The sequence below is a fragment of the Serinus canaria genome, chromosome 3 (genome assembly GCF_022539315.1).
Source record: "Serinus canaria isolate serCan28SL12 chromosome 3, serCan2020, whole genome shotgun sequence".
Classification (NCBI taxonomy): Eukaryota; Metazoa; Chordata; class Aves; order Passeriformes; family Fringillidae; genus Serinus; species Serinus canaria.
This window is the reverse complement of record NC_066316.1, coordinates 14,665,431-14,693,235: the sequence shown is the minus strand read 5'-3', so window position 1 is coordinate 14,693,235 and position 27,805 is coordinate 14,665,431. Positions and strand designations below refer to the sequence as shown.

Genomic DNA, 27,805 nt, shown 5'->3' with positions numbered 1-27,805 from the left:
TAACACTCTAATGAACAGGATAAGGACAGCTTGATTAGAACAATTAAGAATCAGGCAACTGGTTACAGCCATGCTCCCACAGGTTTTAGAGGCCTCACTCTTGGCTGTCCAGTTTTGGAAAGTTTGGCCTCCATGGGTACACATTCAGCCTCCAGTGTATTTCAAACTCTGTAGCCTACAGCTGCCACACCATTTTAAGAAAACAGAGTAAGAAAATCACATCTGACTTGCATATATCCCTCTGCAGACACCAGAAGGCATCACCTGTCTATTTTGAAAGTGGTTTTTATAACTAAACCTTATTTGAGAATGTTACAGAGTAAACACCTTCCACCAAGTAGATGGAGTCCAAAGAATTATCCTTATTATCTATCCTAACTTGGGTGTCTGCGTTCCAACTCTGCATTTGTACCACCCTAAGTAAAGACCTCTACAACCAAATTCTGACAAATTTCATACTAGCTTGGTACATCAAATATCAATCAATCACTAATATACCAAATAATGGCTTCTTCTACAGCAACTTTGTATCCTGCTAAGGACACTTAAGGGAACCTTTTTTGCACTGAATTATTTCATTATTAATACTATTTGCTTTTCATATTTTGCAATCCAAAACTGGACAGTTGGTTATGAAATGGATACATTAATTTATTCTTTTCTAGTCCCTCTTTCCCCTGCAAGATATATTTATCACATATCTCAAACTATGATTCCTAACAATCCATCTGCATACAGTTATTATATGCAGTGTAACCAACCACAACAAATAACCTCAGTCCCTTGAAGTCCCTTAGAATTCAATTCTGGATGGAAACACTAATGCATTAAATAAAAGTCTACCTAGCTAGATCCATTCATAAATTCCTTCTCAGGATAAGAGTCAGGAGCTAGTACACACTATTTTTTAAGAACTACAACAGCAGTAAAACCCAACTATTCATCCAGTTGCCTTCCACACAACATCAAATTTCTCTCCTTCGTTTGTACTGGTAGCATAAAAACATCTTTCAGTCTCACAGACAAACTTTAGACTTTATTTTAATGCAATTTACAGTAATCCTGTTTCTACTGAGAAAAAGCAAGCAATTAATAACCCGCACCACAGAAATCTACTTTTGAAAGGCAACATTTATCATAGCACATAAGTGAAAATCAGGCATAAAATCTCCAGATCTTTCTAAGAATCCGCTGCTTCTGTTCCTTACAGAAAAAGATATCCAACTCCTGAAGCAAAAGGAAAGACTAGCACTAAAATAACTCATTTGTTGACTGAAGGCAACTTCCAGGTGCTCTCACTTCGCTGCCCATCAAGTGCAAAGCCACCAGCACAATCGAAAATAAAGGCAACCAAAGGAACAAGTTAAATGGAAACAGAAGGTGTTTTCTATGGGAGGCAGTAGGAAAAGGAGGTATTCAGGCTAGAGTGGAGAATGCATCCAGCTGTCAGTAGCTCTAATTTAGCTGACAGGCCAGCTCAGCTGCCTTCAGACACCAGAGAGTTCAAAGGGAGGTGAAAATGAAGATAAAGGAGATAAAGGCTGAAGAACAATGCATTCTATGGGACAGCACAAGGTTTTTATTTAGTTCCACAAGTCAGCCTTTGGAACAGCCAACAGGCACAGCATGTTTGGCAGGAATTTACCTCTGAATTAGAAAGGTGTATTTGTAAGGTGTTAAAATTATTTTGGTATGAGAAAAAACCCAACACCTTATCAATGAGAATAAAGAGAGCTGGAAGAAACATCTGAATTTTTAAGCTCCAGAACTGCCTGCACTGCAGGTGTCATCCTAAAAAATTGCCCTATCTACCCACCAGAAGGAAGTGCTAAAAGGACTTTTTCCTCTAGAAAAGAACTTGCTTGAAAGCCAGGTTAAACCCTCACATTTTGGTCACAGAAACAGACACAGGTACATGCACAAAACAGACTTGCACACATGCTACCTTCTACCTTCCTCTCTACACTACCCTTAATTGGTCTTACAAAAATTGAGCAAGATTTTTGAAAAAGAATGTTAATACAGAAAAAAACCAACCAAAATGGTTCTTTCCTGAACAAACTATCAAGTTTGAAGTCATGAGGATCTAATACACAGCAGAGTTTGGTCTAACAGCTTCCACATGGCTCTACAAGAAATTAAGCATCTGAAAAGTCTGGTTGAAAAGAGCCTTAGCTCTTTTCAAAGTATTAAAGCACTTTTTTCTGAGGTCAGGCCCATATTTACTGGCTCTGTGAAGTTATTTAATGGCTTCACATAAAATGCTTTGTCTAAAGAGACACTAGGCTGTCCTCAACAAAATTTAAAGAATTCAGACCTGACAAGATACCTGTCATTAAACTTACTGCCAATGTGGTGGCTTGTGACTTCTTGTGCAACAGGCAACTTCAGCAGATGAAAACTTGATAGCCTTGCCAATTACAGAGCATAATTCTAAGCCATACAATGATTAACGAGATAAGAAGCCACAGAGCCAAATGATACTGGAAAGCAAGTTTTATTCTGACCAATTTAAAAATTATTTTGATCAGTCTTACCAGTTAGCTGAAAAGGAATTTAAAAATAAACATTTTACTGCGGAGGAAACCCAAAGCTGTCAGCACAACAGGGCTAAAAGGTCAGGCAATTTTGCAATCAGAAGAACTAAGGTTGAAAGCATTATACATTAAGCAGTTGTGAGCTGTGCTATTTTCAAATACAAGGTGTGCCATCCTTCACTAACAGGTAGATTTTAATGTATAAAATTCAAAAAGGCAAAAGCAGAATTTTCCACTATCAGCGAAACATCCAAACTAACAAAAGGAAAATGTGTTCCTTATCTTTAGCTAGGTATGAGAATTTAGGCAGAGGAAGTATGTTTTGAGAGCACAGTTTTCAGCAGAGTAAAGTACTGGCTCACCTAATTCCCTCTGTGCCATGCAATGCCTCACGCTGCTTATGCTCGTGACTGTGCTTTGTGTGTGCTATGAAGTATTAGTTCTCTTCACAAACAGTCAAATACATTTCAAAGAAGCAAATTACCCCAGGTAAATCCTTCACAGAGATGCACTGAGGCCAAGTACCTTTTACATTATTACAGTGAGAGTCTGTTACAAAACTGGAGTCAGAGTTCAGCTCTTGGAGCACTTTGTGTAAGCTCTGAGTCCAGAATCAGAACTAGGGATCTGCCAGAGCAGAGTGGGACAAGAGTCCTGAGGCTAACTGGTAGGTCCATGCTCTCAGGACACAGCACTGCATTCCACACAAAAGGCAAGGGGAAAATGCCAAGCAGTACATCAAGTGAACTCAAATTATACATTAAGACATGGGGATAAAATACACTGTATTTCCTGATAATCAATAAATCAGGAGCCTTCCATTTCTTCCGTTTCATGCCTTCCACCTATAGGTTCAAAAAAGGACACCTGGAGACAGCCCTTGACCAGTGGTAGTCAAAAATGAAAGAGAATTTTTAAAAACTCAAAAAACAAGATGTTATGAGAGAGGTTGAAAATAACATGCAAAGTTTTCTATTCTCATGATATGACTCAGTTGTTCAGCTTTGTCTTGAATACACAGCTCAGGTCAAGTCAACACATCTTAAAATAGACACATAGCAGAAGAAATAACAGGGTCCAGAGACGGGCGGTGGAAATGATTAGAGAGATGAAGAGACTTCTGTATGAAGAGAGATCGAAAAAGTTAGCACTCAGACAAGTGACAAGGAAAGGTGAACATGGTAGAGACAGACAACAAATGTTTATGGCAGGTAAATCCAATACTACTAATTGTTGTTTTGATAAGCCAGCAGAAGAAACAGTATGGGATTGGAAAGGGAATTTATTTACAATCAACAGAAGAAACACATTGCATTAGAGATCTTGTTTTCTTGTGGAACTCTCTGCCACAAATTGACATGGAACCCTAGATTTCAGTAGGCTTGGAAGACAATTACCCCCTTATGTAGATAATAAATGCATCAATATTCACAGTAGGTAAAAACAATACACATCTGGACATAAACCCTCATGACTGAGGACACTCAAAAACCACCAACTGGCACTGCCTGCAAAAATTTTGCCTTTGGTGCTCACCAGACCATGCCTTAGCAAAAACTTTCTACATAAAAATTTGAAAATTAAGGACATGAGATGAGGCAAAATAATGTTTGTAGAGGTGATCTAATATTACATGTCCTGTGTTTCTAGACTGGACTTTTATCATTACACTCATTCCTCCGGAGTGTTTCAGTACAAAGATTCAAGGTTCATTGGGCAGAGGTGTTGCCACATCTCTACCCAAAGCACTCAACAAGTGGTCTCCAGGTCTTTTTGCATGATGTATTGCTCCTGTAGCTTCAGAGGAAAATGTGGAGAGGAAGATTACTTTGGGGGTCAGGAATTAAAAAACTTTCATAAAAGACATAAAAAATTGATTTTAAAGTGTTTGCTGACTCTTTACCCTTCCACCTTCCCATGGGACTGCTTTATCATGAAAATACAGACCAGCTTTATGTTCAAGTAGAATCCACCTATGGATTTATCTTTCTCTTTGGGGAAACAAAACAAGGAAGCTAATGGAATTAAAACAAAAAGGAGGCTGTCGTTAACCAAGGGCTAAAGTCCAGTACACAGCAAAAGGAAGGGTCACAATCCTGCCACAAACCCCTTTGGCATAGATGTGCTTAGGGTGGAAATGGAAGTAAAAACAGAAAACCTGCTCATCCATGTGGCTTTTTCTCTTTCTGCTCCTTTCAGTCTTTACTGTCTATACCTGTATCTTGGTGGGTGTAAAATACAGTCATTTTTATTCCCTACAGATTCTGGTGACCAGGGAATGACCAGGAATGCCTGGTGTGGTTGTCGGTGTGATCACACTGTGCTCTGAAGACACAGCAACTAGCGCTCTTTGTTCAGGCACTGTCCTGACAAGTGGAGCTGGCAGAGGCATCATTCCCAACGCCCTTTTATTTTTTTTTCTTTTATTTTTCACAGACCAAACATCAACATTAAATCCATGGCTACAGAGCTTTAAAAGGAAAAAACTGCAGAGCCCTTCATACGTTTCTATTGGAGGCCTGGGAATCCTTCAATTTCCTAGACCACAGCTATCGACAGAGAAATAGGAAGAGGATGATACCATACCTCTGTTAATATTGAAGCAATGCAAATGTCATGCCATGATAAATCTCATTAAATAATGTAAAATTAAATGTTAATTAGAATTGGTGTCTGTAAAACTGCTCAGATGTAATCACCATAAACTGTCTCAGGAGTGGTGTGGTTGCTGACTAATGACCACAAACAAGGATTAAGGATGCACCTTCCAACCTCCCAAGGAATTGCAAAAAGCTCTCCCTTTCTGATACCTTCTATACTGTAATACAGGGCAGTCAGTGTAAGTTTATAAAAGTTTTATGTGTGGTCATGCTGAAAGAAACAACCTAAGTAAATGCATATGGTGTTATCGTTCCCATATATTTTCAGTTTATGAGATTCTCAAAAATGTGCTATTGCAGATTGCAAAATGCTCTTCCTTTTTACATACTGCATCAAGATAAAACAAACTCCCTCTTATCATTGGCAAAAATTATTATTTTTTGTAGTAAAAATAATGGCAAAAAGGAGAGGAAGGCCCAAGCTCTTGCTCCTTTGATTTCTGTGTCATTTGCAATTGTTAGGGCATGAAGTGTCAGAAAGGTCCACAGACTTGCTCCCTCCCAAGTTGTTTGCTATCAATAAGGCAAAGGAAAGTTCCTCGCTGATCATGTTCAGCTGAATAGCATGACCTGGGGCTATGGAATTTCCTGCTGCTGAGCTGCCCAAGGATGAGTCTGTCCTAAGGAGGTGATTAAGGATCACCATGGTTCAACCCAGTACACCTCAAAATTAAGCCAGGGATCCCACTACTAATGCCTGCAAAGCTGCTGAAAGATGAGAACCATACTTACTCATCCAGCTCTTCCTCCTCAGCTTTAGAGGTATCTGCATAGAGGTATTTGCTCATATCCACTGGCCTGATGTTTTTCCTTTTTGCAGGTTGTGGAGGAGAATCTCTTACACTTCCAGGTGCTTCAGGTGGGTGATCTGGCTCATCAAATGGGTTTAAGTACTCTGGGGCATCTTCATCCTTGAAGGGATTGTAACTGTCAACATAGAAACTTTCTTCTGGCTTTGAAGATGAAGCTCTTTCAGGGTGGAGTTCTACCAAATAACAACAAAAATAAAAAAAATTAAACAGATTTAACAAATTAAAATCTTGAAACCATTTAATCAGATCTTTATATTTTAAAGACATATGAAAAGGTCTACTTTTAAACTCTCAATACATAAAGTTATAGCCTTAGGTGAATTTTCATGCTTGTTTATTCCAAACTAGGTCTTTCAATAGGTCTTTTAATTTAGACTATATTGATTGAATAGGCTTCATATTCTCGCTTACTACAGCTCTTTCAACATCAATTATTAATTTTCTTATTTGTCATATAAATGGCATCACAATATATATAAGAACATTTTCAGAAACTATTAGCCAATTTGTGTCCTAACAAAATGTTCCTAACTATTTATTTGAGCTTTTAATAAAGGAAAAAGACATTCTGTATTTTATAATATTACTGGATTTAGAAATGGTGATAGTAAGTAGGTGGCCTTTTAATTTCTTAAAATTACTGAACTAAAAATCAGCTATTAAGTGTGACCTATAATTATGTATGAAAACACATGTGCCCCTGATAACAATACATAATCTCACTGTAAAAACTAATTTAAATTAACCCTAAAGAGACAGATAATCAAATCACTCATCTTTTATTTGGGCTGTACAATAAAAAGTAACTGGCAAGCTGGAGCTGCATGCTGTTCTCTGTGTAATGTCCTTTCTGCAGTGTCTGTTATTCTACACTGAATGGCTTCTGCATACTGAATAATGCCAATCCCCATACAGCAATACAACATTTGTTACAAACAGGTAATGTTAATTTTACTGTTCTTGCAGCATCAAATAATCAGCAGCTCTGGTCAATACAAGATGTGATGTACTTTCAAAATCTACACAAACAGGAACTTCAATGCAGCATCATTAAAACCTAACTTTCAATAACCATATCCACATTATTCTTAATGACAAGTGTATGTTTTTCAGAGGTACGGTTACTAAACTGGACTAAACATACTTTTAAGGTTAACAAAGCAACTCTAAAAGTTACTTGTAACAAGAGTCTAAAAAATGAAAATATGGACTTCCAAGTAGATTTTTCACTGAAGAAATATTTGGGAAGATGAACTCTCTAGTCACACAATGAACAAAGGGAAGCACTGTGCTTAGGTAAGCTTGGATGGATGATGTACCAAAGCTGCTAATCCTGGCAAATTGCTAGAAAATGTGACAGTTCCCTACCCTGCCAGCAAACATCCAGCTCACCCTGAACCCAGCCATTAGCACAGCCCAAGGTGATGGAAAGCCCTACCCCATGCAGTGTGCCCAGCTCTAACTTACAGTGTGAACCAGAGCTGTTCCTAGCTGAATGAGGAATATGATCCCTGGCTGCAGGTTGTGACTTCACCTGTCTGTGCACTGGACTAGTCACTAGATCAGGGCAAAGGCTCAGAGCAGGAAAGGCTTTAGCTCTTCTCAGGACTAGAGAGATCCACCTGCAGCCTGTGGAGGAGACCCATCCAGGAACATGACCATCCAGACTAACAACTGCAGGAAAAAGTCAGGGTGTGTATTTGCAGTATGTCAGCTGTAGTGCACGTGTTCACTCCTACCCCAGAGTAAATGCTTATCCCTTAAGAGAAGGGAATAAACTACTGGGAACTTCTGCTGGGAGAAAGTGTAGTTACTGCACAGCAGTATGTGTATTAACCCTAGGGTATGTGGTGATGTGATCATAAGCCCACATCCTTTTAAGAAAGCTCTTTGAGAGAAAGCCACAGTGAAATAACATTGAAGGTCTATAGCTTAACTGACAAGGGAAAAGAAAGCATTTAAGGCAGAAATTCTTAAAAGCACAAATATGATCAAATCAAGCAAGAATCCCTCAGAGTACTATAGATTAAATATATCAGAGCAGCGCCCAATATCTAAAATGTATCTGTTCATTTATTTTAAGCAAAACTGGAAAAGTGGTTCCATATAGACTGTGGTCATTCTAGTGTCCAGTGCAGGTGGTCAAGACCAGCAAGAGCTTCATTCTGCTTGCCCTGAGATGTCTTCAGTGTGGGTATTTGTAGCTGAGCTGACTCCTTGACACTTAAAGCTTTCATGTCCAAACTGTTTTTAAAGTCAGGGGAGTCAAATCCCACCCTCATTGTATACACAGTACATACTGTACACACCATGCCTTGAAGCTCATGGTAGTCAGAATACTACTCAAATATTACCCACACATTTAGTGATTTGATAAACTAGAGCAAGCAGAAGTGCTCTGGAGATGTGCCCTCAGAAGACAGTTCCACACAAAAAGCAAAAATAACTAATGAAATGCAGAAACAAAGGACTGATACCTTGTTCAAATAGTGTGGCTTATTGACAAAGCTTTAACCAAATTTTTTACTGCTTTAAACTTTGCTCAAATATTAGAATATTTTATCAAGAGAGTGGACAACTACAAATAGCTGCTCCTGCAACTCCATATGATGAATTGCACCTGCACATGAATCTGTTGATAAATACACATTATCATATCTGAGGGAATCCTTCTGATAACACACAAGAAGGAAAGTCAGACATATATCCTGAAGTTGAAAACATTCAGGGAAACAATCTCTTAAAACTATGTTGTAAGCTTTTATTTTTAATTTGCTTTTAAGTGTCTCCTGGAAACAATGAGTTAAATGCTTGTTTAAATCTGATAAATTTTAAGGGGCAATGCAAATGGTTTTTGCAATTCTTTCTATTTCAACACTGGATCAAGTGCTGTAACCCTAACTATGACAAAATTATTTCTCTTTTTCATAGGCTCAACAGGAACTACATGTTTGCCCTTACACACACAGTGTTACGTATAAGTGCTCAGACACCTCTGGCTTGTTATTAACTAAAATATTTCACAAAATCCTACACACAGGCTGAAATTAAAAAAGCTTCTAAAAATATCATTCTCAAGATACTTTTATAGGCAGAATTTTGTAGAGGCTCAGCTAAAACTCACTTAACTTGACTACTCACTCTCTCTACTCTTGCCATCCAGGATACTATTTTCCTCCCCATTCTGCTTCCTTCAATGTTCCCACAGGGATAGAGGGTTCCCACAAGGGTCGCCACCTGAGCCCAAACAGGTTCTCTCCCATGGGGTCTCTGAAACCCTTTAGAACAAGTTTTGTGTCAAACGCTGGTCATCACAAGCCTCTCCATAACAAATTAAGAAGTTATGATGATGACTCGACAGCACTGCTCTTAAAGCCCCACCCACTGTCACCTGTCACTTTTCTATAACAGACTCATTTTCTCAAAGAGCTAATGATGCTGAGAAGTGCATTTTGACAGACTAAACATACAACAGCTTAGAAGGGGTCTATTTCCCTCTTGGAACTGCTTTTATATTCAGAAGGCAGCTCAGATTCCCTTGCTTTGCATCATTCGTCACAGCTCCACAAGGACATTGATATAAATTAAGGAAAAAAAAAGTAAAAGATGCTTGCAGTTTGGCACATTAAGGGTCAAACACAAAATAATTTTGCATGATTAAGTAATAAAGCCACAGGTGTAGGAGTGACAACAAGAGAGGCAGAAGTATTACTCCAGCAGAAGCACCAGCTGCTCTTGTGCCAGATTCTGGAAACATTACTTGCCCTAACTCCACTGAGAAAGACTGTTTGTGATAATAAACATTCTGGCACTACCTATCTGCACAATCAGCCAGAGCATCTCCAGAAATCACCCTGCCCTTCAACCCACTTGCCTTTTGTAACAAACATATTGTGACACATCCCTTAAAACCAAACAAAACCTCCACCAAAACATGGCACATACCACTTTCCCCTTGGCAGAGGATGAAAGCAGCAGCCACATGTGAAAGGTGCCGGTTACGCCACCGGCGGCAGGTACACGGCACCATGGGATGGGAGCACCCAACAAACAGCACCAAGCAAAGGTGCAATTGCCCAGTGCTTCTAGAAAGAGTCAAGACTGGCATCCCCAAACACCACTGGTGATTTTCTGATCCTTTTATTCATACATTCACAACACACTGCTTTTCATGAAGAAATAGAAGGGACAGAGGCACCATTTTCCTCTCAATCGGTTCCTGTGCTGCTTTGTGTGTAGGAGTACCCTGGAACAATTTGGGGTTTGCTGCTGCATTGTAACACTGTTCATTTTCAGAGTAAAATATGCTGCAGGGAGATCAGAAGTCTGCACACAAGGTGATGAAATACACTGCTGAAGTAAATGGTGGTCTAAATGACAGGGGGTGCTAGCAAAGAGTTACCCTCGTGTTTCATGTGTGCTGTATAGGTCATACACAACTTAAAAATTTGTATTCCCTCCCAGATTTAAAAAAAATATCTGGAGTGATGAAAGAATGTTGTGGTTTTCTACCTTCATTTGTTGTACATGTTGACTTCCCCAAGTAAATATTTTGCAGAGAAATTAACTAATTTTATAATTCCATTGCACTGTGACTAAAAATCCAAAAGGCTGTCCTCATACGATCATGTAAAGGTTATCTAATCCAAAGCTGTAGAGACATAGTGTTCAAAAAGCTTATTTCTGATTCTCCCAGATCTCTAATGTCTAGCTGACCTAGCAGATACAGAGGGAATAAGCCTCAATTTGACATGTCAACCAAGAAGATGTTTTTGAGGTGACTTGTTGATATGCCCATTGAATCTGCTGTGTGTGTAAAGTCATTGCCACTGAGGACTTTTTAAATCCCAGCAGCATCCAGAGCCAGCTTGCTGATGACCCTCTGCCATGCACCACACCTACAGCGTGCACACGGGTGCTGGAAGCACTCACGCCTTTAGTTTCTTTCCACCCCACATTCCCAGGGTTAAGTGATTATGGGATTAGGAAGATAGAGGGAAAGTAGCTGGTTTGTGAACAGGCACAAGAAATATCTGTCTAGGAAACAAGTATCTACTGGCAAGTAATCCTCCTTTCTCTATGAGTTACTGTAAACACATACATATTCATACTCTGGGTAACTCTGAGCATAAATGTTACAGGCTTGATAGGAATATCCTTGGAATATCTCTGCCAAATAGCAAATCATGTCTCCTCACATCTGATGGCAAAGTACTCAGGAAAGGAGGCTCCAGCTGGCTGCTCAGCACATCTTGGGGAAATTAAGTAACAAATTCTATGGAAGACTCGGAACTTTCGCAAAGTCTAAATTCCAGATTATGCCTTGTCCAGATAAAAAGATAAAGAGACTAACATGTAAGTGAACAGAAAAATACTTCATCCTTGCACACATAAAAAGTTAATCTCTTGATTAAAGCAGATCACAAGACAAGTGAAACAGGTAATGTGACTCTTTAAGCCTGTAGGAGAAAGCCTGCCTTAAACTCCTGAACCTCTGTCATGCACTCGAGCTTCTGGGGTGGCCACCAAAAAGGTTACGTTCACTTCAGGATGCAAAAGCAAACAAGCAGGCACAGTCTCAAAGAGCTTCCTAGAAAGAGATGGCAGTATTAAAAGTTCCACTGAGGTCTCAGAATAGAAGAATCATGAGTGAATAATGGGACACAAACAGGGCAGCCTTCAGTAGTTGGGCAACAGGATGAGAACAGCTATGATATTGCGTAGCCTTGAAAAGCATTTCAAAACAAAGGAAAATCTCCCCCAAAATGGTAATGTCTAGATGCTCCCCATGTAGACAGACTGATCCAATTAGCCATAAAAATACACAGCAGATTCTGCTGTTGCTGAAGACCAAAACCATCTTCTCTAATTTGTCTCAGCACCATTTTTTCTCCCCCTCAACTTTCTGTGGAGGAAGAGGACTGGAGGAAAGGCACATGTCAAGGAGGCCAAGCAGGGTAATGGGAACACAACCAGTTCCCATCACAGGGACAAGACAGTGGAAGAACCAGTGATTCTCAGAGGTGTCTGAGGTAAAAAGAAGAATCCCTCAGAAGCCAATCATCATAACATAAAAGCTTTAAAAACACCACACCAGGCATCCAACTCTTTGTCTGATAGCCTGGGAATCATTTCAGCTGATCTTCCAGATCTTTCAGCCTGGTTTAGTGCTCCAGGAAGACACTGTCACATGAACCTTACAGAAGGTCCATTCCTCCCAAATAAAAAACACCTTATGACACAGTAGGAAGAATCTAGTGACACCCTGTTTATCTCAAACACTGTCCTTTTATGGTATGTTGACTGCTGCATGACAGTGACTGTGTGGGAGTAACACTTGGTATTCACACACCCAACAACTCAGCACTGCTGCCCACAGCTGTAGATGGGACCCAAGAGTCTGATCACAGAGACTGTCCAAAGTACACAGAACAGACCCAGAGATATGGAAAAATGTCCACACCTCTGACTGAAGATGACTGTAAAGGCAGATGTCACCAAAAGAACCACAATCAACTGAAAAAAAACCATGCCCCTGATAGGCTGAGAGCATTTTAGGAACATAAGCAAGGTGATATCTTTGATGCAGGCTGCTCACAGTGAGCTTGCCATGAGTTATTCAGCTACTCCAGTACTAAGAAACAACACCAGCTGTTTCTCCCTGTCCCCAAGATGAGAAAAAGTCACTGTATTTTGTGGCCGGAACACCCACTGCTTTCTTCCAGAATGGGTTCTCTCTGGAAAGGAAAGAAAAGCTGGTTTGGAAAAAGCAGTTTAGGTAGGATAGGACTTGTACAGTTTTCTCCATGGAGAAGGGAGCTCTTCTTTCTAAAGCAAAGAAGGAGGAAAAGAATATAGACTACGCCTCTTAGAGCAAGTTATTTATGGACTACCAGAGGGGTTTACATTCCCACTTACTCTGCTTCCTTCCATGTTCCTAAGGGATCACTGTCAAGGAACAGATAGGAAATCAAGCCAAAGATTAGGACACCAGAACCTAATCCATATATATTGGCATCTACAAAGCTGAAACAACTCACTTCTGCAGCTCTAGAAAAACCTGACAGCTTTATAGGAGGGAGAACGTGCCCAGGATAGTGGCTTTATGGCTTCAGTTGCCAAATACAGAAGATAGTGCAATGTCCCTGTTTCAGAAATACAAGCTGTGAGTCACACCACAGCCAAAGTATGACAGGACTTGATCCCCACCTACATCATTCTCTGCAGACGCTGAAGGCAGAAAAACTGTGTTGTGAGTAAACATTCAGCTTGTCCAAAGAAAGTGAGTGACCACAGGGGGAGACTGCAGCTTGGAAATCCATTTTCTTTAACTTGACCTCAGAAATTCCCTGGCTGCACCCTGGGCTGCTCCTGCTCAGTGTGGTTCTTCTCCTTTGCCATTACCAAGTGACTTGGTATTTTCTGTAGGAAGAAAAGTCTTGGAGATTTGAACAGGAGAGGTTGAATACAGCTTCAAACTTGGGAATAATTAACTATGATTTGGCCTTTTGAGCAGCTGCAAGGTAAAAGTGATACATCCAACAGATGGGAGCCAGCATTTCTGAGTATGGAGTTGAAGACAGCAGAGATGTTTGCTGTCCTGGTGCTCCCTTCTGGCCTTATGGCCAAAATCTTATCAGATTAAAAATTTACAGGGGTTGTACCTCTCACCCAAATGGAACAAGAATGGGCATGTCAGTCTGGAAAGGGGATTTACACCTAGCATGTGGTGCAAGGCACAATGCCAGAAGGCTTAACTGAGGAAGCTATAAAAGCAAAATAAAAGGAAGAATAAAAGAGAGAAAATTAAATTGTAATAATGAAGATTAGTGCTAACCAAGAATAGCTGAGACACAGTGAAGATTGCAGTGAAGGAAATTATGATATAAACCATCACCCACGTGGAACAGGGCTATCTGACAGAATGTGTTGCTCATTCATACCACATAAGGTGAGTACTAGTAACACACCTGATAGGTCTAAAAGTCTCTGCTTCAGCTGGTAGCCCTCAGTGGCAAATATCAATGTGCCTCAATACAAAGGATGTGACTCAAAGACTAAAACTATTTTCTAGTAGCAACTGGATCATTGCTATTGCTATCTCAGTGCTATATTAAATAACTGTATTTAATCAATTAAAATTTTTCATTTACAGCCCTACAGAAATAAAAATCACGTTTCACAAAGCATTTGCAAGTAGCAATGAATTATGTAAAAAAAATTCATTACCTTCTACATCAGGGTCTCCAAATGGATTTAATTCTGCTGTGTCAGGATCACCAAAAGGGTTCGTGCTGGAGTTGGCTGGGTCTTGCTCCCCTTCATCCAGAAAACTAAGTTTATTGATTAGCTCTACAAACAAATTGGAATATTGTTTTAAAATAGATACAAACTGTTCATCCAACATATCTGGAGCTCAAAAAGCTCCGTGTCAACAGTCCCTCGAAACACTGCACCAGGGTATGGCACGAACTGCATGACTAAGTTAACACAGTCCAGTAAGTACATCAACAAAGGGAAAAAAAAAAAGTGAAATGAATGAAACTTCTATTTGCTGATCAGAACATTATGTAACAGAAATGACTTCTAAAAAAGCCTTCTCTTTCCTTCGTTAAATAAATGTTGTGGAACATCTAACGAGCTAAATATGGTGATTTTGATTGTTCACATACAGGCTAACTATCGGCAGGAAATTTTAATTTTTGGAAGTAACATGAACATAAAAGCAGAGAGAGGACGTTTTGTCACTTTAGAAAGGTCAAGTATTACTGACTATACTACTACTGTTTTAAGCTTAGGGTCTGGTGGTTCCTCTTTCTTTTTTTTTTTGTAATTTTTTTTATTTCTTGTTCATTATCAGATGACAACGGAGCTGTAGCGGAGACAGGCTCTTTCTCTATCATGTTGTTACCTGTTGGATGCACTACAAATTACTGAGAGTCATGCTGGGTGGAAGCACAGAGATAAAACTGACAGCTGAATACAGGCAGGAGTCAAAAGGTAATGGGTCACAGTAAATACAATCAGAAACAGAAAGAAAGGATGAAAGCTCATAGACCTTCAGAGGAACTGGCTGATTTAGCTGAAGGCATATTTGCTCGCTTTATGCAGTCATCTTGATCTTCATCTAAGCTGCTCAGAGCATTCAACTGGTTTACAATTTCTGTAAATAGAAGCCAGTCAAGACAAATGTAAGGCAAGGGCATTTAATGAAACAGAAGTGGAATGAACACTGTTACCAGAAAGAGAGAGAGCGAGGGAGAGAGGGTAAAAGAATATATTTAGAATGAGTCCTTACAATTATATAACTACAGCAAAGTACCTGTGTAGGTGCTTCAGGGATAATTTAATATGAAACCCAGTTAACGAGACATAAACAAAACCTAGCCAGGTTATGGTGTCAGCAGCAATAGTTAGTTTTATGCACAATCAGTTCAAAATTTAGATTGCTGTACTCAATATAATTTAAAAAATTTTCCTGCTCATAAAGAAAACCTGAATATGAAAACATTGTCAATCAACACTAATCAGCCTCAGAACAATTTATCTCCCTCCAAAACCCTTAAGGTTACAGCAAACTAACCGCTACAATATGCATTTTTATATTTTTTTTGTTTATATACACACTCTGATTATTTAACATTTATAATTAGTCACCATTACATTCTGATCTATGACAAGCTGAATTTACCTAAATAGTTCTAAAATACATGATCAGTATTGTGCCAGAGAAATGCAAAGTGAATGTACATACCCTGAATTTTCATTGTCATGCTATGTAGGTAACATATGTAACACCTTGATGTTTGTATCTACACCTTGCTATGTAACACCTTGCTGTTTGTTAAAATCCTATTTCACCTTCTATCCATAGTGGAGAGCTCTAAATTGCCATGAACTAGTAATTTTTAAAATGCATTAGATGTTTAATTTTAATCCAGATGGTGATGACTCCACAATTCTGGAAGGAAAGAAACAAAAAACAACTGAGTGGCTTCTAGCCCAAGGGGAAAAATTCCTCTCTGCTCCCCCCCAACACAGTCCCATCCACAGCATCTGACAAATGGAGCTTCTGTAGTAACGGGGATTAAGCCTGGGGCATCTCTGAGAGACCTGAACATGGGTTTCTGTGGAGAAGGGACAGCCTTCCTCATCCTTCCACATGACAAACAGGCAAGAGAAACCTGTGCAGGAGAGATGATCCTGCTTGTTGAATATCACTGCCGCACTGACAGCCTTTTTCATCTCCTGTCTTTTCCCCATGAAATAAATGGATAATGCCTTCTGGTATCACCAGCAAAGTTAAAGCTTCATGCCAGTCATTTTTGTATTGCCAATCAAGTTTAATTTCTTGTGTACACAAGAAGTTACCTCTCAATAACACTTTTAGTTTACTACTGTTTTGAACTTGACTTTTTCTCATCTGGCTTTTGTTTGGGAAAGCAAAATTTGTCTTTATTCAATGAACTAGTTTTAGGGAGCAAGATATCATACTGAGGTAAAAATTGAGTAGTACCCTGACTGTGCCAACTCATGTTGGTGCTTATGGCCACCCAGAACTTCCTACTCAGGGGGGCTTTTTCATAGTGACACACTGACACCCCTCTTGATTTCATGCCTTCACAGACAGTACAAAGAAACTGCAGCCCAAAGCAGACCAGAACCTGGTAATATTTCTGTCACATGGTTAAAAACTTCTTTGGCAAATTTAAACTGCTTTGCAAAGACATGCCAATCTGCAAATTAGCAAGGAAAATTACCTACTCTGCCAATATCTGGTGGGCATTCTAAATGCTGACAGTGACAACCCCAAGCAGAATTCCTCTATAATGTATCTCCCTACTGATCTTGACCTTAAAGCATAAATCTGCTTACATGGTTTTACACTTATATCTGTGTACAGAGAGTTAACTTAATCATCCTCACTTCCTTATTTTGAGCTCCAACAGACAAGACTAATATCCTAAAAAGTAACACCAAAACTGTCCCAAAACTTAGCTTTCTCAGTATAAAACCATGCATACGTCTGAGAAATGTACATAATATAATACTATCTTTTGGGAATTTTTAGGACTTGAGATAGACAATGGAACATACCTTTCTGTACTCAAATAAAACAGAGCTGATCTCATAAAACAGCAGTACTAATGAATTAGTAGTTAAAACCAGGCTCAGATGCTGACATGATTTACAATTTATTATGTCAGCATGTGAAAAAAAATAACCCAAAACAATTATAATTCAGTTTTTATTGTCAGAAAATAACAAATTAAGTTCAGAGCTTTAAAAAGAGGGAGTTCTTTGATGTGGTCTGAATCACCTGGTCTTATCTGCCAACCTAAACACCCATACGCACTACAATGTTCCTCATTACAATATTAAATGGTTTATGTCATATTTTGGAGTATGGAAATGGTAGGTTGGAGATTTATATCCTATATTATCTTTTATAAATCTCATTATCTACTCAGACACATTAGCTTGTTCTACAAGTATGTCACATAAATCACTGGTTTGGTTTTTGGGGTTTTTTATTCTTCTCTCTTTTTTTTTTTGTTCCTTTTTTTTTCTTTTCTTTTTTTTTTTTTCTTTTTCCCAAGCAGATTGGTGATCCTGACAAAGAAAAAGAGTAAATGTACCAGAAGTTGTCAGGAGAAGTATGGTTTTGCAAATTGTAAAAAAAAGGGTTATGCGTATTGTTACCCAGAAGCTTGCTCTTGAAACATGCTGGGATTCAGACTCCTGCAATAGGTAGCACATGGGCACATTCCTGATTCCATGTGGTGCCCCAGGACAGACACTGTGCTCCTGGGCAGATGGAGCAGAAGGCACCTATTAACCCCAGCATGGGGCTCTAAGTAGAAATTAAAACATTGAGAGAAGCACATATTTATTACTGCCCTGTTTTTGAGTTATGAGGCACATTTTCTTCAAGTATGAGATGTCTTGTGTTCCACTGAAAACTAAGGAGAGGATAATTCAGGGAGGTTTAAATCCATGTATATTGACAGTGTAGAACCGAAATATTTTAAATTTAATTCATGGCAACAAACAATTTTCAACTTCACACAGAACAGTTGGGGGAGATACAGCTTTTACACATGAAAAATTTCAACAAGAAATACTGGGAAGGAATAGGGGGAAAGCTGAGATGGAGTGAGATTTCTCCAAATGAAAGCAGTGCGTGGAATGGAAAACATCTTTCAGTCTGGTCAGTTGTATGGCAGCAGTTCCATGTTGACCACCCCAAATTCCACTGCTTTTGAGGTCAGTCAGTATTGCACCACCTACTTCATGGCTGAAGAAACAGAAGCACAGATACCTACTCCAAGTTAGGCAACCCATCAAGGAAGAGAAGCAGCATTTCCTAACTCACCTGCACCATCTAGAGCCCCACACAGCAGATCTCCCTTGCTCTCCCAGCAGTGGATACATATGTTCATCTATGATACTGCAACTTTGGCACAATGAAAAAAAAAACCCACAATAAAAATTGTTGTACACTGCAAAAAGGAACAGTGTCTGATAAAAGACTTGCAGCACCTCTTGCAGCTGTGCCTTGGGAACAATAACATTTCAGACATCAAGTCATCAGTGAGAAAACCTGGAGTCCAAAGTAGGAGAGCAATACTTCCCTCCTTGCTACTCATTGCAAGCCCATTACAAGCACTGTGTGCTGCTCCCATCCTTTCCATGAGGTGTTCCAGGCAGTATCCCCATTTTACAGCTGGGAAAACAGGCACACTGAGGTGAGGGATTTGCCACGGGGCACTCTGAGTCAGTGAGGCATTCCAGCTCCTCAGCTACCAACACCCAGCACAGCACAAGAGGAGAAAATGTTGGTAGCGGCAAGCTTTCAAAAGGGTTATGTAACTTCCTCAATTAACTTTATGGTATTCTGTGAACACTGCTTTTGAAAGAGTTCTTTGCTACATCAGTTTTGTTACATTTCCTTCTTTCTAAATTTTTTCCTGCTTTTCTACAATGATTCCTACCTCTTTCTCCCTTGCTTCCTCAGCTCTTCTCCTATCTTTCCCCATTCATTATATTTATTACAGGAGTCACTGCAATTGCCAATGAAATCAATCTTGAACACATGTTGAAATAGATACTTTACATCTTATTTATTAATGTTTACTTACTGCCCTATGTTTTATGTTCTCCCATTTGCTTGGGAAATTGCATGCACTCATTCCCCTTCACCATCCCTCACCTTCTCAAAGGTGGGGAAAGCTGGCCATGCTTGTAAAGCAACTCAGCTGTTGTAACCAACATAAGAAGAAAAAGTCCAAGGTTCACCTTCCTCATGTCATTACAAAAAAACCAATCATTTACAAAAAAACCAATCCAGCACTTCTATCTTGTATGGTTAGAAAACAGTAACAGAGCAGGCTTAGCAAAGCACAGAAATTGTGTATTCCAGAAGTATTTATTGCTTCTGCCTTTCATGGAGGTATTGTTAGTTTTGAACAGATAATTTTGGCCTTTGCAACAGCAGATGGAAAAGCTGAAATGACTCCAAAATAGCTTGTGTTGCACATCAGACAGCTCGCCCTCCCCATCCATCTCCAGGGATGTTCACTCCATACCCAAAGGATAGTAGACAGCCTAGTCTAACCTACATAAGACTTTTGCTTGTTTAGGAATCATTTGTAGCCTTCTTGAGTGCTGCAAAATTAAGTGTTGAGAAACAAGATCAGATGCTTTTCACCTGCTGCCCTTCTGCATCCAGGTTTTCTATAGTCCTCAGTGCAGTACCTAGGCAGATCCTAATAAAACCCCTGTGCATAGGAGTTTCTATAGACTGAACATTACCTCTCCTTAGTTTGGCCTTCTCTGTGATTATCCAATGGCCTAGTGAACATGTCAGGTTTTGTTTGGTGTTGTGATCTGATTTATTCTGGTTATACTGGGAAAGAAGTAAATCCTGCAAAATTATTTCAGTGCGACCAAACTGGTATATCTCTGCTCCCTGACCAAGAATACATTATCCTGGTTTCTCAAATATTTCACTCCAGACTTTCCAATATGCTCTGTGCCAGACACATACAGCATAACTAGAGATTTGGCCAGGGTAAAAAATGTTTAATTGAATATGTAAAGCATACAGAAAACATATTTGCATTCTTTCATAACACTAAATGTAACTAAGTAATAAATGCTTCAGGCAGAACCTTTTGATTACAACGAAAGCTCAAAAAGAAGTGATGAAAGTAATGTTTCTTAACACTGAACCAATGTTCCCCTGAATTTTCAAGAACAAATTTGACAATTCACTTCTCCGCTCGGGATGCTCTTCCCCTACCTTGGAGAAGGTTCCCTTTATTTCAGACATTTTAAAAGAGCATTGGAAGCTATGAAGTCTGGCACCAGAAGTTAATTTTCTCTTCCTGATTCTTTACACAAAGAGTTCCTACAGAACCCATCTGGAGCAGTACTACACACTGATCTCTACCAACAATTTAACACCATCTCATCCTGATCTGACTTGCCTCGATTAGTTCAGCTATCCTGAACACACTAAGCATTTTCATCAGCAATTCAAATGTGGTTACACTATCTCACTTCAAACAACTTCACTATCAAATTCATTAAAGTCCTTTAACGACTTTCCCAGTTTCTTTTCCATGAGACACCTCCACCCAAAAGGCAGCAATATGCAGCCTGGAATTGCCATGTTATTGAGCAGAACCTCAGCACTTGTCCATGGCACAACTCATTTCGCAGTTATTCTCATCAAGTGCCTTCATCATTTCACTTGAGCCTCTCCTCCTGTCTTCTGGCTCACTGACCCTTTTTCTCTGCTTTTTCTGTTCCTCTGCTCATACTGGTTCTTTGCTTCCCTAAAATGCTACCTACTTAGTGCATTCTCTCCCAAAAACAGAACATGCAGACACAAATCAGTGCTCTTGGATTCACAAGTATCAAACTTCATTGAGTTATGGATGGGTTCCTCTTCAATCAAGCTATCCTAAATATTGTTTTGGTTGTTAGGAATTTTTTTTAAGTGAAATAAGAACATAGCATAAGGATAAAAAAAGGGGACAATTAGCAAAGGAAACTATATTTTACAATGCCTGTGACAAAACCAACCTGTAATTTTTGCAGCCTTTTCCTCTTGATTCACTCTGTTTTCTTCATCTTCTTCATTGTCTTCCTCAAAATCATCTAGGTTACCAATATCAGCTTGTTTCATACTCATCAAACTAGCCAGGCTTTGCATGTCTTCATCCCTAAATAACAAACATCACACCAGGCATTAAAATGCAGCTTGTTAATACCACATCTGATATTACTGCATTCTTAAAAATTCTTTAAATATTTTGATGTTTTCTTCAGGGAGGTCTATGATATCAGATCTGATCTTGAATATGGTAAAATACCAAAATTAATACAACTTATAAATATATATCAATTTCTGAAGGGAAAGTTTTCAATTAACAAAATTGTAAAGGGTAAAAAAACACTGCTTTGCATCTTAACAACTGCTTCCTAAAATTTTAAACCAGCCCAGAAAGGCTGGCAAATGCTAGCCCGGTCTGCTTTGGTTAAAGTGAAAATGCTTGGCCAGACCTACTGCCCACAAGCTGCATGCAATACCTACATTCATTCACAACTCCTGATGCTGTTACAGGATTTAAATCCCTTCTATAAATATCTGAAATCATTAATAAGATATTTTAAAAAGGCAGTGTCTATTGACACATACTGGAAACCAATGCTTTCACAAAGAGCAGTTTTTTTCAGCTCCCTTGTTCAGGGTACCATGAAAGCCCTGTCAATAACTTACAGTCTAGTGCAGCCTCATTTCTCTTCACAGAGAAAAGCAAGGCACAACTTCCCAAAGATATTTCTGGGATTCACATTCTCTGAACTTCAGAGAAAGAAAAAACAATTCTTATCTCATTTACTGCTCCTGTGTTTTAAAACAAGTAAAATGCATTGTAGAAAACTGTTTACCTGAAAAAAATTAATAATTGAATTCTAGTATGAGTGTTTTGATTCATTAACCAATTAAATACCTGTGTGTGTGTCAGGACTGTCAGCTAACAGTCATGAAATTCTATACAGATGAGTTAAGTGCTTGTGCAAATTCAGTTTAGATGTAATATAGTATAGAATGATATAGTAGTAAGTAATTAATTAATAATTAGTAAGTAAGTTAATTAAAGTAATTAATTAACTTTCTAATATCCATGAAGTCAGATGCATCATTTCCTCCCCTTTGTCAGTTACCTGCTTTCTGATAGTCTAGAACCAAGTGAGTGAGTCAAGGGAGCAGTAATCAGTGCCCAAGAGAACTCTTCCACAGGATGTTCTTGTGCTCAACCCAAAATCTTAACTCTTAACTCCACCCTCCCGCACCTTCCAACTGGCTTTGTCCTTATTGCCTTCTTTGTGAAATATCAGTGGGCTCCCTTGAAATCTGCCAAGGGTATTGTTGAATGAACACACACATGCAGATAAACACACACTCCCACTCATTTCAAACCTGTAGATACTTTTAAGCTGTTGTTATTTAAAATGTCTGTAAGAGTAGAGCACAAGCCATTTGTCTCTGAGGAACACAAGGCCGAAATCAGAGTAAGAAACAACTTTTACTCAGTTAAGAAACCAAGTATGGCAGGAATGATAGGTATGCTGAAGGATGCTCTCAAATTCCACCATTCTATACAGAAAGAGCTCTTTATCCAAAGGATTCTTTGAAAAGCAACACAAAGCAGGCTATCTGGTTTAAAAAAACCCCAACAAACAAACAACTTACGTGGCTTTTCCTTCCCTCAGGAAAATACAAGATAAGGAGAACTGTAGTGTGGCAGCTACCACTTTCTTAGACAAAGGCTTGAATTTTAACCTGACATCTGTCTGTGTAGGCATGGGGCTGGCATATTGCTTCATGTTGATGCTGCTGGTGGCAAGCGCTTTTCTACGGCCAGAAGGAGATTCCTGAAAGCAAAAGAAAAACAAAGCTAATGAAAAAGGTGCTGTTACACTAAAACCTGCGTGTGCACTAGACAAAAAAATGCACTTATTAGATCTGTAGGGGTTACTTTGGTTTTGTGGTATGTTGGTTTTTTTTTCCCCAAAAAATCACTATGGCCCTGTTGAGTGACAGAAAATCATTTCTTAAACTACATCAGTCACTAATGGTAGTGGAGCTTTGAACACTTTCTTAGTGCAATTGATAAAAAAAATGGTTGTCCATTGTGATTAGTGGTGCTCCATTACAAGATCTAGGGTGTCTTAAATGGCTTGAGCTTGAACCAGATCCACAGCCCCCATCCAGTTAAACTGCTGGGAATATATTCTCACTTCTTTTCACAGCAAATTGGACATGCTCTGTCCAAATGTGGCTGGTTCTGGACTGGAACTTCCAGCCTATGGAAGACATAGGTTTAGACCATGCATGTATTTCTTTGCATAGTGGATTGAGGTAATCTAGTTTGTGTTCCATGCTCAAATAGAATACCTGAATATTTTTCAGAGCAGCAGTTCTTCTCCTTAGTGTTGTACATGTGCTATCAAGAGCGAAAGGTTTCTGAAACTAAAACTGACAATACTTTCAAAAATATTGATAAAAATTTTGCAAGAAAAAAATAAAGAGCAAAATAGATAAAAGCCAAATTTTTATTTGAAAAGCCGAAGTTGTATTTCAATATAAAAATATTTCTCATGGCTTAACAATCCAGATGAATTAATCTAAAATGCATCTAAGAATCTACTCTCTTGTTCTATCTAGTATCAGCAATGTCAGGAAAGGAATGATTATATGTAAAAAAGGTCCAGTAACAAAAAATAAAACAAAAAAGCCCTGCTATTAATTCTTTTGAAAAATGTTCTCACAATAGGACTACATTTTACTGCAGTTGACAATTTGTGTTGAATAAAGAATACTAATTCAATCAAAACATTCAAGCATCCTTTTTCAAAGTACTTGACATTTCTGCCCAGTAGAATAAGTCAGAATGTAATATGTCATCCCCAAAGAATACCTTGTTTAAAAAACTAGCCTTATCTGACAGATTATGCACAGCAATATTATACAGAACTATTAGTGCATGTAGATACCTTATGAATGAATTTCAAAAATGTATCAAACACTTGAGAAGGATTTAGGCCCTCTCAGAAGAAATACTTAAGAATATGCAAATACTCTCAGCTGAATTAAGTTGAACAGATGCGACTCTCACAAACAATACAAGTGCTCCTTCCCCGGCTGCAGTTGTCAATCAAAGGGCAAGATTAAGGTCCAAGGTTCTGACAATGTGTAAAATGGAAAGTACCATCAGGGAGTTTCCATTTTACACAGACATGAACAACAAAAATCTGTTATTGTATCATACCTTTAGAATAACTAACATTACAACTTGTTATATGGAATGCAAGGTTTACTGCAGCGCCTGTTCAGGCATCTGCACCCAAGAGGATCTTAGACAACGCATCTTGGAAGATTCTGAATAGTTGATGTTGACAGTGAGATGTTGATCTTAGCAAGATCAACAGATCTTAGAGCAAATCATGAACGTGGGTGCTTGCTTGCAGCCTTGCAGATGAATCATTCATCAGCCATACCATGCCTGTATTCTGACATGCTCCTCTCAGTCTGACTATGAAAATTGCTTTTCAGCAGCTGTGAATATCCCAAATCCAACAAAGATCTGGATTTATTTCCTTGTGTAGCTACAAATGCCTTCTCACCTGTTAGATGCAGCCAATGCCACGAGAGCAACACACAGACCTCCCACTAGGTCTCTTAGGGAACACCAATATGCTTCGGTGACTCCAAAAAACAGGGCTACCTGGGGGCAGAGCTACTTTCTCTTGGTGCAAACACACCGTCTTATCTGGTAAGTCAGGTGCATGTTGTCTTTATCAAAGTGATTTTTCTAAAAAGGTCAAAGCAAACAAGATAAGCCAACCCCATCTCCAATTCAGTGGTGGTTCTGAAGTGAAGAGAAAGCATACAACATTAAACTTGCAAGCACGCAAAAGCCAGACATAGACAGCAAGGCAGAACAATTTTGAAATGATGTGAAATTACATTTTCACTTAGTATCTACTTATTGTACAAATGATCACCTTGTCGTTTGCACCTTCAGATTATCTGGATTGGAGAGTGAATAAGAAACACGAATAAGGAAGAGACCAAGTTTTCCCAGTGAAGATGATCATCAGCAATTCCTAATGGAATCTTCTGGTGTTAGCTGATGTAGAGGAAGAGGGAGACAAGAATGCAGACAGCAGGGTGCCAGGACAAAGGGAAGAAGCCAGCCATGAGCAGGAAGATTTTCCTATCACTACATATCCTGATGTGTTGTGAAGAACAAGATACACTTGGCAATCGAGTTCAGTCTTCCTAAGAAATTAATTAATTTCACATTTTTGTGGGCCAAAGACAGAAGTTGACTTTCCAAGTTCCAACTCCCTACAAAAGTCCAAATCTGTAGTAATACCATACCAAAAGAAACCCCAACCAAAATCTCCAAACCCAAATAAAAACAGACAGTGCCTGATATTTCAAGTCTTATTTTGCTTCACATGCAAGTTTAAGTATATCGTCCTACTCCTCCAGAAAGTGAAGTCTTTTAGAAGTTTTGCAATGTTTTCTCCTTTTAAGCTTTACAGCTTTGGCCTTACATGGTTTTAGCTACATAAGTAGACAGGGAAAAAAGTTTTGTGTGTTAAAAGAATATTCTCAAGCTGCTTAGGTCCATGACTGATTTACAATGGATTGTGTTTTCTACTCTGACACACAACCAACTTCTAAAAAATTGTCTTTAAATGTCAGAGCATGCTAATAACCACTTCTTGCAAAGACTGTAGAATTTTCTTCCTAAAAACCTACATGCTTCCTGTAGTAGAATTTGAGTCACCCCAGAAAGAGAGACATTTTCTTGCAGAAGGATAAATCTTAAACTAGCAGGTATAAAATAATCCAGGAATGGAGTAGACAGCAAACCTACAAGCAGAGTGGACAGAAAGAGCTGAGCAGTAGGCTTGAATGAGTTATTTCAAAGAGAAGCCCACTTTGGTAGGATACTGAATAAATAATATCAATTTAAAGGTAAAAGTCTGATCTGGTCTTTACTTGTGTCTCATATGAGCATGTGGAAAGTCAAGCAGGAATCCCAGTGCAAATGTTTTAATTGCTCAACTTTCCTGCTTTTGCCTATATAATCAAAGTTTAAACTGTGTAATGCTCTGTTATGCCTCCAGGTGTTTTACATTCATGTGACTGCCAGGGTTGCCACATCCTGTTTTGTGAAAGGGTGGCATGAAAAGTCAATTTTGAAGTCACAAGAGAGAAACAATCCAAAGCAATAATAAAGAGAGGTGACAAAATACAACACTTAACAGTGAAGATGGAGTGCATTCTGCAAGAAAACAGCAATTTTGAAAACCTTTACTCTTAAGGCAATGCATTATGCAAATAAAATCAGCCATGATATCTGAATCTCACAGAAAGACAGAAGATAACATATAATGCCAGTAAAATACAAATACCTCTATGTTATCTTCTAGCTCAAACATCCTACTGAGACTGAGAATGGGCACTGCTGGACTCATAAGAGAATGCATGGAGCATTGGTTAACAACTACTTTTTGTTGCTTCATGTTTGTTACTGTATGGTTCTAGCAAGTGAAACAGCTCACTGGAAAAAAAGTATGATCCTCCTAGAAATCATTAATAAATTATTAAAAATATAACTATTTCGTATGTTAGCAGAAACTACTACTAGCAGGCCCATCTTCTTGCATAACAGAATAATGGCTGTGTTGGGTCAACTGAAGGCTCTAAGAAATCTGTACATTATTTTAGAAGTACATTGTTTGCCAGAGTGATCATTTTAATTCACTTAAGAAGACTAAAATCTGCACATAAACACACAGCAATATGTCTCCATCATTCTCTGCTCTGCTGGGGAATTTCTGCTTTTGTATTCTACCCTCTTCTCTCACAAGCAGCTTGACTTCCCTTGACAGTCTCCTCCTCCTATTCTCCACAGTCCCCAAAATGCCTCAAACAAACACCATTTTTTGGGTGAAATAACCCTTTCTGGGCAGTGCATCAAGCTGTAGCAGCTGTTCCCAGCTGGCAAAGCAGCAGGATGAAGATGAAGCTGGCTCTGCACTATGCCCACTGCGTGGTTGACACTTCTGCATCCTGGTAGTTTAGGAAAAATTTGAGCAAATTATTAAAAATCTGGAATAAGAAGAGGCATTCAAAGATACCAAAATGAAAATTAATATAGAAAACAAAAAGACTTCACAATACCCTGGAGTACTTTGATTTCTGAATTCAGACAAAGAAAAACGTAGAGTAAGCTATATAATACTCAGTAGATCAATAAAAGTTGCATTCCTTTTTTGAACAAAAGAGTATTAGTAATCACGAACTCAGGCAGTTCCCAATTTCTAGGCATGCTGTTTGTGTTTGCACAGACTTGAAAAACATCACCTCAGATACCAACAGAAGTGAATTTCAGTGGTGCCATCAGAAAGACATATTCCAGACAATCTGAAGCCACAGGAATCACAAGCTGTGAGTGCACGGCCAGGCTCAGATGAAATCTCACCTTGCACTCGGCTCTGCCAAAGCCGGGGGACCAGCAGCACACACAGACACGGACACCAAGCAGTGTTTTGAAAAGCTCTGCATGGTTTTTCAAGGAGCAGTCTCCAACACTATGCCTCCCCAGCATTTAAAGTTACAAACCCTCAAATGACCATCATATAACAAAGTTTGGGGCTAGAGAAGGGAAAAATAACATTGGCCAAACTGCAGTCAGTTCAA

At 38.9% G+C, this 27,805-nt stretch overlaps 1 protein-coding gene across 13 annotated transcripts in view; it reads right to left on the bottom strand.

Annotated features, from left to right (window-relative positions):
• EHBP1 (EH domain binding protein 1) overlaps window positions 1-27,805 on the bottom strand; it is a 205,049-nt gene that overhangs the window by 105,207 nt on the left and 72,037 nt on the right. For all 13 annotated transcript variants that reach the window (XM_050972588.1, XM_050972589.1, XM_050972586.1 and 10 more), the window contains 4 exons: window positions 22,775-22,956; window positions 21,103-21,242; window positions 14,239-14,361; window positions 5,930-6,182 (listed from right to left, as the gene is read on the bottom strand). In XM_050972588.1, the coding sequence (XP_050828545.1) occupies window positions 5,930-6,182; window positions 14,239-14,361; window positions 21,103-21,242; window positions 22,775-22,956 (698 nt within the window). The remainder of the gene's footprint in view (window positions 1-5,929; window positions 6,183-14,238; window positions 14,362-21,102; window positions 21,243-22,774; window positions 22,957-27,805) is intronic.